The sequence below is a fragment of the Rutilus rutilus genome (genome assembly GCF_951802725.1).
Source record: "Rutilus rutilus genome assembly, chromosome: 23".
In the NCBI taxonomy this organism is placed as follows: domain Eukaryota; kingdom Metazoa; phylum Chordata; class Actinopteri; order Cypriniformes; family Leuciscidae; genus Rutilus; species Rutilus rutilus.
In genome coordinates this window covers 3853708-3872775 of record NC_140233.1, presented here as the reverse complement: position 1 = coordinate 3872775, position 19068 = coordinate 3853708, and the positions used below count along the sequence as shown (strand labels likewise).

Below are 19068 nucleotides of genomic sequence, written 5' to 3'. Positions count from 1 at the left end.
GGATGCTCTCGGGTTGCATTGCTTGAGAGGGGGGTGTGGAGCGTGGAAGAGTCAGCGCTTTGTTCTACACCGTCGCCCTCAGGTCACCCTGGCCACCAGCCGAAGTACCAGCTCTCGTGGAGGAGGCAGATCGGGGTGTGGATGAGGGGACTCTCCCTCGAACGGGATCATTGAGTCTTGACCGAAGAAATGCGATGGTCATGTTCCCGCATGGGCAAGGCATCTTTAAAAAGACGTGCCACGTGCAAGCTCTTTTGTGAGAGGATAAAGACTCTGCAGAGTGTTGAAGCGACCAGGGAGATGAACACACAAACACTGGCAGATCACTGCACAGATCAGCAGGGAATGTGCACTCGCTGGAACTCGCTGTCACACCAACACCTGGAGAGAAGCTCGTTTCGAAGAGTGAAGAGATCTCAGATTTTGCTTGTGGAGTGAAGTGAATACTTGGCCCCGAAGCGAAAACATATCTGCATGTTGCCGGCGTACTTCCTTATATACCCACGAGGTGAGGCGGAGTTACGCTATGCAAATTCCGCAGACCCATGGCATTTCTTTGCCATTGGCTCGTTTTATATACTCGAAGGTGATAGGCTTTCTAAACGAAAGCCCATTCGTCGTCACTGACGTAACTCGTAGTGACCACGAAAGGGAACTACAATTACAGTGTTTCTAAATAAACTGACTGTAAGTCAAAAAAAAAAATATATATATATATATATATATATATATATATATATATCTGTCTTGCCATTTCCAGGTTCGTGGATCTGGGTAATCCGAGTTACAGATGTTCAAAGTTACATTTGGTTACATGTATACTTTTTAGGCTGTACGATTAAATGAACAAAACGCAAGTTGCTTTTTACACTGATTTTGGCATTTCACATCATGTCTGCACAGGCAGAAGGTTATGTACCTTCCCTTTAATGTTTCAAAAATGTTAAATAAATAGTATATCTATAATAATCCACGACTGTCTTCTTCTAATTTTTTTATTTATTTCCCCAGAAAACAAGACTTAATATCTTAAAATTGAGTGAAACACTTAAAATTGAGTTTTTGCTTAAAACAAGCAAAACATGATGATCTGCCAATGGGGTAAGAAAAATTACCCCCCCCCCCCCCCCCCCCCCCATTAAAATTAAGGGGGTCGAAGGGGGTCTCGCCCAGGGTGTAATTCAATGTAGAACCGCCACTGGTTCTTCTGCACCAAAATCACCAGGAACGTTTGACAGGAGCGTCCAGAGGGATCGCTGGAGAAATGATCAACGCATGTGGAGGCAGATTTCACATGATCAGAGACTCTGAACCCAAACCTGCTCAAACAGCAGCTCTCGTAGCGGAAATAGCAAGCTAGTTCGGCTCAGTGCTGGCGGATTTTACTCAGTATTGACACAAACTTTAATAACAGACGAGAAATGTCAAGATCTGCATAAAGTCAGTAATATATGACACTTTATGGATTTCCCTTGTCTTACTCTCTTTACCTCTCTTGTTGTTTACTTTAAAGGAAATGACAAAATGTTGAATATTCTCAATGCTCATATTGTTTATGGTCTTTCTAGGACATGTTCTGAGTTCAGATGTTGCTATACCGCTAAATTTGGCCTTGATAACATCACTAGCAACAATATTTACAATAGACCACAGAGTAATAGAAGATTTTAATTTTAGCAGAAGTAGCAGTGATCCAAACTTCAGAGATTTCATAGGGGATTTAATAGCAAATATTTTCATTCTTCTAATACTTATTTGCATAGCAATTATATCTTTACCATTTCTTCTGGGTTCAGCTCTGGTCTTTGGGACAATTATCAGCGTCAGGTCGTTGTCAGATGTTCTCGTAGCGTGTTACGTGGCTCCTGGAGTCACAATAGGGGCTTATGTGTCTTCACTTTGCAATCTTCTTCACCAGTCGCCAGTCTTTGCCAGTTTTCTCAGGTCATTTCTGTGTTGTTCAGTGGGGGCGACACTCTCAGTGCGGTTTATGAATGAGTTATTTGCTCTGCTTGGTGTTAAGATGACAATAATTATGTTAACATTAGGATTTACAATGGTACATTTCAATTTAAAAAACAAACCGCTGACTCAGTTCCTAATTGTTATTATACTGGTTTTACCATTTGGTTGTGTGCTCATTGGTTCAGTCTTTCTTATTTTATGGCTGATGCTTGTGTGTATGTATGTATGCATGTGTGTATGTATGAGTGTTTGTGTGCTTGTGTGCATGCGTGTGTGATTGTTTGAGACTGTTTATGTGTATTAGGACGTGTGTGTGTGTGTGTGTTGTATAATATACACAGAAATACATAGCCTATATATTTTACATTAGTAATATGAAAGCTATTGACCACAAAATGGCTAATAATAATGATGTGTTATAATTTTATGACATCAGCAAAGACATTAAGCATATAAAGTTCTTTCAAAAAGACTACTGTGGCAATATGGAACAGAGATTGCAATACTGTGGTTTACCAAGATAAAATTGATCACCTGATTATTCTGGTAGCATGGTATTTATGTCCAGGCCAGCTGACAGTCTTGCCTGGGCCCAGGATGAGATAATCTTAGATGGGCCCCCCGCACCCAGATCTATCCTTTTCCTTTGCTCTTCCTCTGTTCATTATTTGTTCATGTTACTTCACAGTGCATTAACTATGTTAACAAATACAACTTTTGATTTCAATAATGTAGGCTAGTCTATTAGTAGCCTAAATATTAAAATTAACATTAACAATGCAGTAGAAATGCAGTTTATTAATAGTGTTAATAATGTAGTTAACTAGAGTTTAATAAATGTAACATTATTGTAAAGTGTTACCGATTTTCTATACACCGATTCAGGCGTCTCGTGAGCTAAGTGTTGGACAGATCAGTTGTTTTAACCTTTCATTAAAGTGAATGGTTCAAAGAAGTCATTTGTTTGCGTATCGGACGTGCCATTAGTGGACGTGGACGCGTTGTGTGATTTATCTCGGCAGTTTAGGACATCGCACAATATTTGTGTCAACACAGAAAACATTTCATCACTGGATAGGTTTTTTCGTTTACTGAACCTGTGGTTTATGTCATCTGAATGGGCGGAACGCTTTTTAGAGAAGATAGGCAACGGATTTTTTTTTAGCACAATTCACACCCCGCGGTAATTCAGGAGAAAAAAATCTCCAAATGCTCCACGTGAAACTGCGGTCTTCCGACCTTTTACTATCGTGTGTCAATTAATTTTGATTAATATGCGCGAGGGAGAGAGAGCAAGACAGCGCTCGACGTGGTGTTTTTGAAGACGTGAGAGTGCGCGCGCGCGGCCGGGGCGCTCTCTCTGCTCGTAGTCCAGAGTAGACGTGATTGACAGCGACATTTTCAAGTCCCGCCCATTTTGCTGAAACAGGAAATATGATTGGTTAGGAAACCGCCGAGCGGTTGAAATTAAAGTTCTTGTTGTTTTTTGAATATAGTATATAAAACTTGTCGTGCTGTGCGTGCCTTCGGTTCTGATATGCGTTGTATACTAAACTCACTGAAAATACTGTATCAAATCCCATCTCTTCCAAGCTGTTCGACCTTGGTTGCATTATATGATTACTTATTATAAGTGGACATACGACTCAACGGTAAATATATCTGGGGAATCACTCGATCAGTATCTAGAGTGAAAACAAACAAACAGGATTCATCTTCACTGTCAGTGCTTTTAATAGGCTACTGTAAGTAAATATGCTTCCGAATTTTGGATATATGGTAAGATTACATTTTAAATTCACAGAGTAACAGTGGCTTTACTCTCCAGGTTGAAAAATTAAACTAAACAGGACAAAACCAAAATGGCTCTTCACACTGATCCTTGCACTTCACATCACATCTATACATGTTGAAGGTAATGTACAATGTCAAGCAAATGCTGAACTATACTGTTCTGATGCATGCATTACTGTCTTTTTACTTAAAACAACGGTATAATTAGTCTTGTACATAATGCTTTTAAAAATATCATATTTGTTGTAGTTTACTTTCAATAACTAAAAATAAATCTGACCACTGTAGTGGACACCATGCATTTGGGGATTTAATTCAAGTCAATAGAAATTCATAAGCAAATCTTTTGTTTAAAAAAAATAACAATGTAATAAATGATCATGCATTAGAGTGTTAGGCTAAACCAATGTTTTACATGAGCAATTATATCAGAGCGAGTCAAGACACTGTATATAGTTAGTAGATCATTCACTTTTAATTCAAATAATATTTTTGGATATTTTTATCTTTACCTTTTTCTCTTTCAGCTTCTCATGATGATCATGAAGAGAAAAGACAGCTCTTGTCTGTAAAATATGACACTTTAGGAGGAGTGGCTGGAATCATAGGATGGATTTCCCTGGTTTCATTTATAGCTCTTGTTGTGTACACTGAAGGAAATGACAAAATGTTGATTTTTGGGGCAAAATTTGCAGCGCTTGAATTGTTTATGGTCTGTCTAAGACATGTTCTGAGTCCAGATGTTGCTATACCGCTAAATTTGGCCTTGATAACATCACTTGCAACAATATTTACAAGAGACTGCAGAGTAATAGAAGATTTTAATTTGAGCAGAAACTCCAGAAATTCGATAGCAGATATTTTATTTCCCCTGATACTTATTTTCACAGTAATTATATCTTTCCCATTTGTTCTGGGTTCATCTCTGGTCTTGGGAACAATCATCAGCGTCAGGTCGTGGTCAGATGTGCTCATCGCGTGTCACGCGGCTCCTGGAGTCACAGCCGGGGCTTTCATATTTCACAATCCAACGAAGAGTCGTGAACCTCCAGTCTTTGTGCTCGGGTCATTTCTGTGTTGTATCATTGGGGCGACACTTTCAATGGGGTTTGTGACTGTGTTTTCTCTACTTGGTGTAAAGATGTCAATAATGCTGCTAATATCAGGGCTTACAATGGCATATCAGCATTTAAAGCCTGAAACTCTAGAGAAAGTGATCGGTTTAACAGTTCTTACACTGTTTTTTTCATGTGGTTGTGTGCTCATTGGTTCAGTCTTTCTATTTTAGGGCTGATGATGAGTTCTCAAAGTACTTCTTGAAAGCTTAGTCAGTTTTTACTTGTTTTATGCAGCATTACTGTTAATAGTAATTTGTAGAAGGCAGACTGCATCACTTCAAGTCACAAACAGTGACTAAGTTATAATTGTTGCAAAAGCTCTGGATCAAAACATCTATTAAACATCTGAAAACATTGCTTTGTATTATGTGTTTTTAATAAAATATCTTGTTTACATTTTGGCAACTAATAAGCTTAAGATTTCCTTTTATATAAATAAGCTTTAAAATATTTGATATAATATTTGAATATTAAGCCTTTGAAATCACTAGGATTTCAAGTTTTTTAAGTTTGTTGCGGACTTATACAAACTATCTACTGTAGTGCATTTATATATTCAAGATATTTCTTTCAAACGGTCCCCTCATATTCCTTCTTGCTGAGTTAAATGTTTAAAATGTGTTTAAATACTTCATATTTTTTCTAAATATCTCTAGATCTTCAGCAGTGAACTGAAATAAGCTGAATTATGTTTCACCATCTCGATCAACTGTTCTCTATAAACATCACACCTTCATGCGAACATGATATTTCACGAGTTAGTTAAACACGGAATTTACAGAATGTTCATAGAATTGTGAAACAATGGAATGATTTTAGCTCAACTTGCTTTATGAAACAGACCTCGAGTTACAAAATGAAATTAACCAAGACAAAACCAAAAGTTGCTCCTTATATCAATTCTTGCATTTCATATGATATCTTCAGATGGTTAGTATCTGCTTACCTCTATGTAGTTTGGTGATTTTTTTAATTAATTTTCCTTTAATTTAAGGTTTATATGACTATTTAAATGTATGCTGTTAGATTCACATATTCAATGTGACATACATTCAGATTAAAGGATTAGTTCACTTCAGAATGAACCTCCACAACATCCAAGATATTCATGTCTTTCTTTCTTCAGTCGAAAAAAATTAAGGTTTTAACAATTCAGGATTTTTCTCCATATAGTGAATGGGGTCCAACGGGTCTCTACATGATCCCAGCCGAGGAATAAGGGTTTTATCTAGCCAAACCATTGGCCATTTTCTAATAAAAAATATTAACATTTATATACTTTTTAACCACAAATGCTCATTTTTCCCATCCACGACTTCACGCACTGATTCACTGATTGTGAGAATCCTTCGAGTGTGGGAATCTCTCGTCTCCTGGACCTCACGCCATTTTAATCGTCTTGAATCTGGAAGATCAAGAATCAGAAGAGTGTGATATTGTAGTTTACACTAAAGCAAGGCACAAATATTTGAATTCTGGGGCAAAATTAACTGTACTTGTATTGTTTTTTGGTCTATCTCACACACACACACACACACACACACACACACACACACACACACACACACACACACACACACACATATATATATATATATATATATATATATATATATACACACCCACACACTTTAATTTACTAAAATGTCAAGCATTTATATACTGAGTGCCTCTAATAAATCTAGTCATTCAGCAGTAATGACATTTCCTTTGAAATTGATCCTTCCTTTGATCATGTATTATCAGGACCCCTTCCAGACCCAGCTGTCCGTTGGAGATTAAGTATTTGCAAGATCTTGTGTGGCCTTTCAGACATGACTTTAGTGGATTTTAAATTTGGTTCAGCTCCTCATGGCTCAGTTCTCTATTATCAATGTAGTATCTCGAGAAATTTGCATCCATCCTGAAGCCCCCTTATTCCCTCAACTTCCATTACATGGCTATAAATTAGAAAGACACACAAATTATGTCCCCAGTTATCATTATCATATTGAGGGTTTGGTGGTCGCTCGTGAATTATCATACCCTGAAAATCCAGAGTTTCTCGCAAGAGCACAAGTTGAATTTGCTCAGCGAGTTACTCTGGTGTCGAATAATGATGCTCATTAAATATGCCCCTCGATCTGAGCTGCACCAATCACATCGGGTTATCTGATATAGGCGGGCCAGAGGCGAGATGACGACAGCGCTGTGACGTTGAAGTCATTAGTAAACATTGCAAGATGGCTATGGATGAACACCAGTTGTTTGAAACGGCTTTGGCCGCTACAATGAACGAGTTAGACTTGGCTTTTTTATCTAAAAGAGGAACAGAAGACGCCACTCGAATCGTTCCTTTGCAAGAAGGACGTTTTTGCTGTTTTGCCGACCGGATATGGCAAGAGTCTAATCTACCAGTTAGCTCCGCTGGTAGCTAAGCATATGGGGTTTATTGTTGTGATTGGTCGTAGTGTTATCCAATTGCGTGCAGTGAGATTTTCAAATGCATGATTGGTGCCGCCCCTCGAGCTGGCCGATCTTCATTAGTCGATGCCAGACCATTAATCTTTCAGATTTAGGTCTGGATTTCCAGGCTAGAATTATCATGTATCATTAAGAAGAACACAAGAGAGCAAATTAGAGAATCCATGCTGGAAGCAAATGCATTAGCCACGCTTAACTATGGGAAGTATACAGTGTAAGAGGGGAGTCATCTTGTTTTATGAAGAAGAAAGCCTTAAGTTTTCAAAAAGCATTAGGCATATGACCCACTATTCTGCTTCATAATGTTGACCATATGACATGACGTGGTTTAATGTACCTAAACAATGATTACCAAATTTCTCTCTCATATTGCTCCTCATAACCACTGAAAACTGTCAAAAAATCTAACCCAAAGTCCAATTATTATGGACCTTAAGTTAAAAGTGGTGGGTACAAAATGACTCATGACGAAATCTGGTGGGTACGCGTACCCACCGTCCCCACCGTCCCCACCGAAATCGACACCTATGACTTCACCCCAGCTCATTGTCTGGTCTTGTTTCTACACAAAGTGGACACTTACCTTGTTTCCTCCTGCGATCATATAGATATCTCCAGTGAACTTCTTCCAGTCTCCTCTCCAATGTTTCCGTGTCTCTCTCTCCCCTGTATCCCTCTCCAGCGTTCCTCTGTGTCTCCGTTCCCACCTGTGTGCATCAGCTCTGCCATCCATCTCTTCATCTACCAGTCATCATGCCTGTGAGAAGGAACATTCCCGTTCACCGGCAGTATCCCGCTCTGCAGATCATCTTTAAACTTCTCACTTACTTGTATTCCGCTCATTGTCAATAAACATCCTGTTTACTTCCATCTTCCTCTCCTGAGTCCTGCTTCCATAACATCTGCCATGAAAATGGATATTGACCTTGAGCCAGAAGTCCTACACCAGTACAGTGACTTTTGTAGTGTAAATGTGTCAGCTTCTGGGTTTGTTACACACCCTGATGTGCTGTAACTTGGTGCTAGCCCTGACACTAAAGTGTATGATCCAACTGAAGATCATCCCATTGGGTTAGCTGAAGTGAAATGTCCTAATGTTGACAATATAACGGAAGCTACACACATTGAGTTCAGAAATGGTCAGGCTAAACTGAGAAGAAATCATCAAGTATTTCTGGCAAGTTCAATGCCAGTTGACAACAACTGGTTTGCCTTGGTGTGATTTTATCACATCTACCCAAAGGGACATCACAGCTGAGAGAACGTGGCGAGATGACTCCCTGATCTTGGAAATCTTGCTCTTTTCTTTTTTTAATACATATATTGAAACTTACCTTAAAAACCAAAGAGTTCACACATGTAAACATGCACTTATACTGGTAATGTCCTCCACACTGAGTTTATTAAAAAGGGACATATATACACTAAATATCACTATGAAATTCATATACGTACATGTACAATCTATACTTATTTTATACTTGAAAAGACCATTTAACAAACATTCTTCAATAGAAAGAAGAACTGGGGCTGATGTACTCTAGTTGCCTCAGGATGGGCATCCCCAGAAAAAGCAGAACTAGTTCTGAGTGCATTGCGATAGTATCAGAAGTAGAGATACACTGGTTCATTGCAGGAAATAGGAAGTGTGATTTCAAAAGTGATTGCATAGAAACAGGATTCAACTTCACTGTCAGTGCTGTTAAAGCGTACTTTACAGTAAATGTGCTACATAGCTTTGCTTATATGGTAAGATTACATTTTAAATTCACAGATTAACAGTGGCTTTACTCTCCAGGTTGAAAAATGAAACTAAACAGGACAAAACCAAAATGGCTCTTCACACTGATCCTTGCACTTCACATCACATCTATACATGGTGAAGGTAAAGTATAATACAAATGCTGAACTATACTGTTCTGATGCATGCATTACTGTCTTTTTAATTAATTCAATAAATAAACATTGTAATAAACTACCATGCATTAGAGTGTTAAACCAAAAATGTTTTACATGAACCATTATATCAGAGTGAGTCCAAACACTGTGTATAGTTTGTAGATTGTTCAATCTGAATTCATACAATATTTTCTGATATTTTTATCTTTAACTTTCTCTTCAGATTCTCATGATGATGATGATGATGATGAAGTGAGGATCCTGATAGTGGGAATGCGAGGCGACTCCAGATTCAGCGCTGCAGATATTCTGTCAGGAAGGAAAGACGGTGGACAGGAGGACAGAGAGATTGTAAAGACTCCAGTAATTACAGACGAGGGTCGTAGAATGATGCTGGTCACTGGACCAAACCTCTGTGAGGACGACACAGCGAGACAGAGCTTCACAACAGCGCTGTTTCTCTCGTCTCCTGGACCTCACGCCGTTTTAATGCTCCTGAATCTGGAAGATCAAGAATCAGAAGAGTGTGATGTTGTGAAACGAGTCCAGGAGCTGCTGGGAGCAGAAGTTCTTCAGTACTGCATTGTTCTTCTGCACCAAAATCACCAGGAACGTTTGACAGGAGCGTCCAGAGGGATCGCTGGAGAAATGATCAACGCATGTGGAGGCAGATTTCACATGATCAGAGACTCTGAACCCAAACCTGCTCAAACAGCAACTCTCGTAGTGGAAATAGACAAGCTAGTCTGGCTCAATGCTGACGGATTTTACTCAGCATTAAATGAGAAAAAACAGTTAAATTCAGAAAGGCTGAAGCTTTTGAAAAAACTACAAGAAATAGAGAAAATCATTACAGAAAAGGACGATCAAATTGTAAATGAGGAAAATCAGCTCTTGTCTTTAATATATGACACTTTAGGAGGAGCGGCTGGAATTATAGGATGGATTTCCCTTGTTTCATTTACAGCTCTTGTTGTTTACACTGAAGGAAATGACACCATTTTTTATTTGGGGGCAAAATTTGCAGCGCTTGTGTTGTTTATGGTCTATCTAAGACATTTTCTGAGTCCAGATGTTGCTATACCGCTAAATTTGGCCTTGATAACATCAATTGCAACTATATTTAAAAGAAACCCCAAAGTACTTGAAGATTTTAAGTGTAGCAAAAGTAGCAGCGGTCCAATAGAAAATATCATAGGGGCTTTCATAGCAAGTATTGGATTGTTTTTCATTTTATTTATGTCCATACCATTTGTTCTGGGTTCATCTCTGGTCTTTGGGACAATCATCAGCGTCAGGTCGTGGTCAGATGTGCTCATCGCGTGTCACGCGGCTCCTGGAGTCACAGCCGGGGCTTATGCATTCATATTTCACAATGAAAAGAAGAGTTGTGAATCTCCAGTCTTTGTGCTCGGGTCATTTCTGTGTTGTATCATCGGGGCGACACTTTCAATGGAGTTTGTGACTGTGTTTGCTCTACTTGGTGTGAAGATGACAATAATGCTGCTAATATTAGGATTTACAATGGCATATTGGCATTTAACGCCTGAAACTCTAGAGAAAGTGATTGGTTTTACTGTTCTTACACTGTTTATTTCATGTGGTTGTGTGCTCATTGGTTCAGTCTTACTTATGTTAGGGCGGATGATGAGTTTTCTCAAAATACTTCTTGAAAGCTTAGTCAGTTTTTTCTTGTTTTATGTAGCATTATCTTTAGGAGCATTAATCATTTGGAGAAGAAACAGCAACAAAAACAGCAAATGACACTGTGTATGTGTGTGTGTGTGTGTGTGTGTTTATATAATATACACAGAAATACATAAGCCTAAATATTTTACATTCGTATTTTATAACAGGAAAAAAGCTACTGACCACAAAATGGCTACTAATAGTGATGTGCTATAATTTTATGTCAGCAAAGACTTTAAGCAAACAATTTCTTTCAAAAAGACTGTGGCAGAGATGACAATAATTGATCACCTGAATCTGGTAGCATTAGCAGTATTTTTCTGACGTGTGTTCAACAACAGTCCAGAGTTCAGTTGGACGCCAGTGATTGACAGCGACTCTCAAGCCCCGCCCCTTGAGCTGAAACAGTAAATATGATTGGTTAGGAAACATGCCGCGCGGCTGAAATGAATGTTCTGATTTGTTTTTGAGGATATAAAACTAGTATATTCTTTCCGTACCTTCGGTTTTGATATGTGTTGTATAATAAACTCAGTGAAAAATGCTGTTTCAAAACTCATCTCTCCCAAGCTGATCGACCTTGGTTGTACTTTATCATTACTCATTATGAGTGAATATGACTAAATATGGCTGGGGAATCACGCGAGTATCAACAGTGAAAGGCTTTCACTGAAAGCAAACAAACAGGATTCAACTTCACTGTCAGTGCAGTTAAATGAAACGACAGTACTGTAAGTAAATATACTTCATAGTTTGGGTTATCTTTGGTTATACATTTTAAATTCCAAGATTAACAGTGGCTTTACTCTCCTCCAATTTAGTTTTCTATTTAAGAAAATGAAGTTAATAAAATAAAAATAAAGTTAAATTAAGTAAATACATTTATACAAGAAGTGTGTTTTCATGGCAGCTGTTTATAATTCAAGGTGCACCTTTTCAATATGCAAAAAATGCAGGTTATAAGCATTTTGGGTTTATAACTTTGCATTGGGAATATCATGATATTCTTAGCACAGTATTACAGAGCCACTAAAAGGGCCTTTGCGAAATTAAAAAATATACAGACTTTCGTGTGCGCATGATAAACCATTAACTTAGCATAGACAATGCACACTGAGTCACCTATTGCAACATCAGCCCAATTCGCGGTGTGGTTTCTTGGCCGCCACAGAGTATGCGTTAAAGCAGAACTAAGGCCTTGAAATATGATGTACTGCCCTAACGAAAGCCTTATTTTGACCACCTTTTTAAAAGTACCAGTCTTTTTATAGACCTTGAACTTGGCAAATAGGACAATGCACACAGCCATATTGTGCCATCAGCCCATTTCGTGTGATGGTTTATCGATAGTTTATGATATAAGAGGTACTACCAAAGAAAGCCAAATTTTGAGCAAATAGGCCTAGATTTCTATTAATTCATGTGCATATGCTCTCTTTTTCTTCATAGTAAGATGGTAGGGACGAACCAAGGAAATAGATTGTAGTATATATATATAAATCTAGAAATTTTAATGCGTAAGCATGCAAAAAAAATTCCTGTGCGCATGTCAATAGTTTCTCCAAGACGCTCGAAGAAACCTTCCTGCAAAGCTGTGAAAAGTTGTAGGCACTTGTGTAAAAATTCTGCAAAATGAGGACGCTTTCCAAAATCATGTCATAAATAGATTTTATTTATCAGTTAACTTCTATTATTAACTAAATCAAATTAATATTTGGTATGACCACCCTTTGCTTTTAAAACAGCTTTTGTCCAGGTACACTTGCTCATAGTTTTATAGGTAGCTTTGCAGGAAGGTTTCTCCAAGAATCATTTCCTGTTGTGCTGCAGTTGCGGTCATGTTGAAGAAGCACATGTTGTAGTTAATGCCATCTCTATCCATCCATCTTTTGTTTGGTCATGGGGTATCGTCAGTGAGTATTTTTAATTTAATAACTTAAGACCCAATTTAGGAGCAATATATTATTTTTTTGTGCTGAATTTATTTGTTTACTTATCTTACGTATCTTAATTAAGACATTTTGAAGGTGCAACCTGTAAAGGGGAAAAAATACTTTATTTATTAATTAATGATAATACAGAAAATACTTACCTGTATTTTGTTATGTGTTTGTTATTTCAGTTTTACCTTTTCTTCATTAAAATTACCTGCCAAGTACAACACATCCCCTGTTCATTGGAGGAAAACTTTTTGAAGGAATGAGTTTAGCTTGCTGTTTCATGTCAGATGAGAATAGTATAGTAAAATGACGTCCTCTGAGAAGAAGATGGTTTTGGAAAAAGAACCTCAGTCTCAAGTTTCAATGAATGAGACCCCAAAAATACAAGACAATATGAAGACTGCTGATGCAAAATCACACACGTCATCTAGTGCACGTTGATCTACACGCTCTCAACGATCCATGGTCAACGTGGCAGCTGCTTTGAGTCTTTACCATTGCAAAGTCCACAGGACAAAGTGAGTGAATATGTGGTAAGGCACTCACAAAGGGATGATTCTCACCCAGATGAGCAGTTTTATATAAGTCAACAGAGGCCATCTGCCCTGTTAACGTTGGATGAAGAGCGTGGCTCCATTTGTCAAGCATTTGAGTCTCTCAGTCCTAAACCTCAGCACTCTTATGGAGATTGTGAGATGCCAAAACTCTCGAGCCCACGTCAGGCACATCTCCATCACTCTGAGTCATATCAGCCAGACGGCTACCAACATACCCCTAAGCTAGATAGCCAGCAGTGTTCCAGTCAGCAATTTCAAAGCCTACATCAAAAAATCAAGGTTGAAGAAAGGCAACAAGTTGATACTTCAGATCATAAAAAGCAGCAAGTGTTCAGCCACTATGCTCCTAATCCCTCTCCTGGCCAGGATCTAAATAGCAACACATCAGACTTAGATAAGTTCTTAATAAGAAGTCAGCTGGTTTCAGGGGGTTTGACCAAATTTGATGATCAGCCAGAAAACTTTCTCGGCTGGAAGTCAACATTTACAAGTGTTGTGAAGGGACTTGAGCTCTCTGGCCACGAACAAATTGACCTGCTCATAAAATGGCTAGATCCCGAATCGAGTCATCAAGCTCGCAGGATGAACGCTGCCAACGTCCGTCAACCATTGGTGGGTCTCAACCTCATTTGGGAAAGACTGGATGAACTTTATGGTGCTCAAGAAGCCATAGAGAAGGCTATTCAACTTCCCAAGAATAGGCAACCGCGATAACCACAGACTTCGAGAACTTGGGGATTTACTATGCGAACTTGAAGCTGCTAAGGAAGATGGTTATCTCCAAGGATTAGCCTGGACAAATCTGGACATGGCAAGGGGAGTAAGTCCCATTGTAGAAAAATTGCCCTTCCATTTACTGGATAAATGGATGACATTTGGATCAAAATATAAGGAAGATCACAGGGTACATTTCCCAGCCTTTTCAGTCTTCTCTGAATTTGTAAGGAGACAAGCCAGGGCAAGAAACAATCCAAGTTTTTATGTGACCAATACAGTTGCACCCACTCTGAAAAAGGAGAGAATGGGGAATCTCAATTACAAGAATCCTGTGTCTGTGCACAAGACAATAGTCAGGTCCGAATCTTCAAGACTGTGTAACCCTGTAGGCATTTTTGAGAAAAAGTTGTTATACCACATTTTTAGAAAGTTCAATGTCTCCTGAATAAGGATCCACCATATAACATTGAAATAAGGGTCCCATTTTCTTGTAATTGTTATTGAAACAATAGGTGCATTATTCACAGCCGAAACACTACAGGTGGATAGGGTAAAAAATTTAAGTTATAGATATCACCATAAAACCTTTCCAGTTTTTCACTTACATAGAGACAGACATTTTTTGTATTACAAGTTTTCTGAAATGTCATGTTTAAATATGCAAATGAGGCATACCAGTGTATATATATATATATATATATATATATATATATATATATAATTCGAGGGGCAGGCATACCAGTACGCGGTTCTCCCTTTCGGGCTAGCCCTGTCTCCTCGCGTCTTCACGAAGGTTGTCGAGGCAGCCCTTGTTCCTCTCGACGACTGGCTGATCCTAGCTCACTCTCGAAACAAGGTTTGCGAACACAGGGACCTAGTGCTCCGGCACCTAGCTTGTCTGGGCCTTCGGGTCAACTGGGAGAAGAGCAAACTCTGCTCCGTGCAGAGGATCTCTTTTCTCGGTATGGAAATCGACTCGGTCGCCATGTGCGCGCAGCTTACGAGCGAGCGTGCGCAGTCACTGCTAACTTGCCTTCGTCAGTTCGAGGGCAAGAGTGCGGTTCCATTGAAACTATTTCAGAGGCTCCTGGGGCATATGGCATCCGCAGCCGCAGTAATGTCGCTCGGTTTGCTTCATATGAGACCGCTTTGCGATCAAGTCCCGAGGTGGGCATGGCAACACGGCACGTTCCGAGTCCCAGTGACTTCGACCTGCCGTCAGACCTTCACCCCGTGGACGAACCTCAGTTTTCTATGGGCTGGAGTGCCCATAGAACGAGTTTCTTGGCATGTTGTTATATCAACAGATGCCTCCACAATGGGCTGGGGCGCCATGTGCAATGGACATGCTGCCGCGGGCTCCTGGACAAGACCCCAGCGCCTTTGGCATGTCAATTGCCTCGCCCGCCACCTCCTCATATGGAGTCAGAAGCATCTGAGGTCGCTTCGAGCCATTTATATCCCGGGAGACCTGAACCGTGCAGCCGATCTGTCTCGGTTTTGGCCTCTCGCTGGAGAATGGAGACTCCATCCCCAGTCGGTTCAGCTGATTTGGGATCAGTTCGGGGACGCACAGGTAGATCTGTTTGCCTCCCACGACTCGTCCCACTGCGACCTGTTTTATTCTCTGACCGAGGGCACGCTCGGCACGGATGCACTGGCGCACAGCTGGCCGCGGGGCCTCTGCAAGTATGCGTTTCCCCCAGTGAGCCTTCTTGCGCACCCTATGGCACCCTCGTCCCGATCTTTGAAATCTCCATGTGTGGTTCCTGGACGGGACGAGGCAGGTTTGAGTACCCTACCACCAGCGGTGGTGGCTACCATCACTTCCGCTAGAGCATCGTCCACGAGACATGCCTATGCGTTGAAGTGGAACCTCTTCGTCAACTGGTGTTCTTCTAAACTTCAAGAACCCACGAAAGGCCCGATCAGTGTTGTGCTTTCCTTCCTGCAAGAAGGGTTGGAGCGAAGGCTGTCTCCCTCCACCCTGAAAGTGTATGGTGCCGCCATTGCCACACATCATGATGCAGTTGATGGTAAGTCCATTGGAAAGCACGACCTGATCATCAGTTTCCTGAGAGGAGCGAGGAGACTGAATCCTCCTCGCCCTCCTCTCGCCCTCCTCTCGTTCCCTCTTGGGACCTCTCAGTGGTTTTAACTGCTCTGCAGAGTGCTCCCTTTGAGCCTCTGCAATCAGTGGAGCTTAAGTTCCTGTCAATGAAGACAGCGCTCCTGGTTGCATTGACCTCCATCAAGAGGGTAGGGGACCTGCAGGCATTTTTGGTTGACGAAGCGTGCCTGGAATTTGGACCGGCTAACTCTTACGTGATCCTGAGACCCCGGCCTGGATATGTGCCCAAGGTTCCCACCACACCCTTTCGAGACCAGGTGGTGAACCTGCAAGCGCTGCCCTCGGAGGAGGCAGACCCAGCCTTGGCACTGCTCTGTCCAGTACGCACCCTCCATGCTTACGTAGACAGAACGCAGTGTTTCAGGACTTCAGACCAGCTCTTTGTCAGTCATGGTGGGAAGCTGAAGGGAAAGGCTCTCTCCAAGCAAAGGTTGTCTCACTGGATAGTGGACGCCATTGCTTTGGCTTACCAGCTGCAAGGTCGACCATGCCCCCTTTGTGTGACGGCCCACTCCACCCGGAGTGTGGCATCCTCTTGGGCTCTAGCGCATGACGCCTCGCTAACAGACATCTGTAGAGCTGCAGGCTGGGCGACACCTAACACGGCCTCTGGGCGACCCCCACGTGTGTAGTCCACTGTAAGCCTCTCTGAGCATGTGTCTTTCCCTCGGCAAGCCACCTTGCCACTGGGCTTTGAAATATTCCACCTGCGGCTAAACACCCCATGATTCTCAATATGCAGCCCCCTGGGGTCATGTGTATTCCAAGTTCCCCCCTTCGGGCTGGGCATAATTGCATATTTCCACTGATATATGCTTCCCAGTGTACCTTGGTACCTTGGCATAATTCCAGCAGCCATTAAAAACTGTCCCTTTCATGTTAATGTTGTTTTTTCATTGTTTACATGTTTAAATATTCTCAGAATGCATATTTTAGTTATAATGTTTAATGTTTAAACTGCAATAAATGCATTAAAACGTTTATTTATTTATTTTTTGGCAGCCATTTCGTTTTTATTGTTTATGCCAAAACAGTGATGTTTACAACTTGTTATACGGCAGAAATGGATTCAGCACCAAAAAAAATATAGAAACAACACTTGAAGTACTTTTCCTCAAAAATGCCTACTGCATCTTATCCAGGGCTATTTATCTATTTTGGGACTCGACTAAAGTGTGAGCAACAAGGAAACGACTACAGATAGAGAGGGGAACCAAACAGAAGACGTGAACACGGTATGTCCCATACATAAAAAAACACACACACTTAAGAAGTGGAAGAGCTTTCGAGCTATGCTCTTGGATGACAGGAAGAAATTCCTCAGGGATAAGGGAGTGCGTTTTCGCTGCTGTGCTTCAGTCTCCCACCAGGCCAAAGACTGTGGCGCTTCAATCAAATGCACAGAGTGAGGAAGTGAACGTCTTGTGGCCGCACTGCACTTTGGTCCTGCTCCAAGAGAGTCAAAGGAGCTGATCTCTTACAAGGATCAAAAAGGTTTTAAAGAGCAGAATCCTTCCGAGGTTCATGGCGGGGAGCCAGTCACCACACCCAATGATGAACAAATCCTAGCGGCTAAACCACTGTGTACACAAGTTTGTGGTAAAGGCTTCAGAGGGAAGTCGTGCTCGAAAATATGTCTGGTTAATGTTTACCCTGAAGGTCATCCAGGGGAGAGTAAAAGGATGTACGTGATCTTAGATGATCAGAGTAACGTCTCGTTGGCCACGACAGAATTCTTTGATGCCTTTCAAATACAAGGACCACGAATACCATACATCCTGACTACATGTGCTGGAGTTGTCAAGGTGACCGGTAGAAGAGCTCATGGTTACATGGTTGAGTCACTCACAGAAGAGCTAAGTATCGCCCTTCCAAATCTAATAGAGTGTAATAATGTGCCAAACAGCCGAGCAGAAATCCCAAACCCAGAAGCAGCGTACCACCACAGCCACATGCGAGCTATGGCTGACCAAATACCTGCTCTCGATGATGCTGCAGACATCTTGCTCCTGTTAGGGAGGGACATTCTCCAGGTCCACAAGGTGCGTCGGCAGTATAATGGCCCAGGCAACGCTCCATTTGCCCAGAAGCACGATCTTGGGTGGGTCATTGTCAGTGATGTCTGCCTGGGTGGAGCCCACACCCCTACAGAAGTAAACACATTTAAAACATGCATTATGGACAATGGCCGTCCCAGTTATATGCGTCCTTGTGAGAACCTTGTCAAAATTAAGGAGGATTTCAGTCAGACCCTTCAGCAGAACAGCTCTCTACCTTGGCCTCATTCTCTGGAGCAGCAAGAGGATCTCCTTGGTGCAACAGTCTTCCAAAGGATTGAAAAAGACAATCAGTTAGCACCTTCAATCGATGATTTGACCTTCCTACAGCTAATGGACAAGGGGTTTGTTAAGGATGAAAGTGGCAGCTGGGTGGTACCCTTGCCCTTTCGAAAACCAAGGAAGCCGCTCCCTAACAACAGGCAGCAGGCACACCAACGGCTTATGACATTGCAGCGAGCTTTCCAGAAGAGACCCAGCATGAAGGAAGACTTCCTGCAGTTCATGCAAGGGATTTTGGATAGCAACCATGCAGAGTTGGCACCACCACCTGAGGGAAGGGAGGTGTGGTACCTTCCCATTTTTGGAGTCTACCACCTGCACAAACCTGGTAAAATCAGGGTTGTTTTCGACTCAAGTGCTCACTTCGAGGGTGTCTCACTCAATGAGGTCTTGCTTCAGGGGCCCTATCTCAACAACGATCTTCTGGGAGTTCTTCTTAGGTTCAGGAAGGAACCG

At 41.2% G+C, this 19068-nt stretch overlaps 3 protein-coding genes across 3 annotated transcripts in view; all 3 read left to right on the top strand.

Moving 5' to 3' along the window:
- The window catches only part of LOC311283529 (uncharacterized protein), a 34883-nt gene that overhangs the window by 6422 nt on the left and 9393 nt on the right, over positions 1-19068 (top strand). The window lies entirely within an intron of this gene.
- The window catches only part of LOC311283528 (uncharacterized protein), a 31360-nt gene that overhangs the window by 6339 nt on the left and 5953 nt on the right, over positions 1-19068 (top strand). The gene's annotated exons all lie outside the window — the stretch shown is intronic.
- Positions 8991-11495, top strand: LOC311283527 (uncharacterized protein). Its single transcript, XM_084397986.1, has 2 exons — positions 8991-9225; positions 9463-11495. Exons 1-2 carry the CDS (start codon positions 9147-9149, stop codon positions 11001-11003), a joined length of 1620 nt encoding a protein of 539 aa, XP_084254112.1. The 5' UTR covers positions 8991-9146; the 3' UTR covers positions 11004-11495.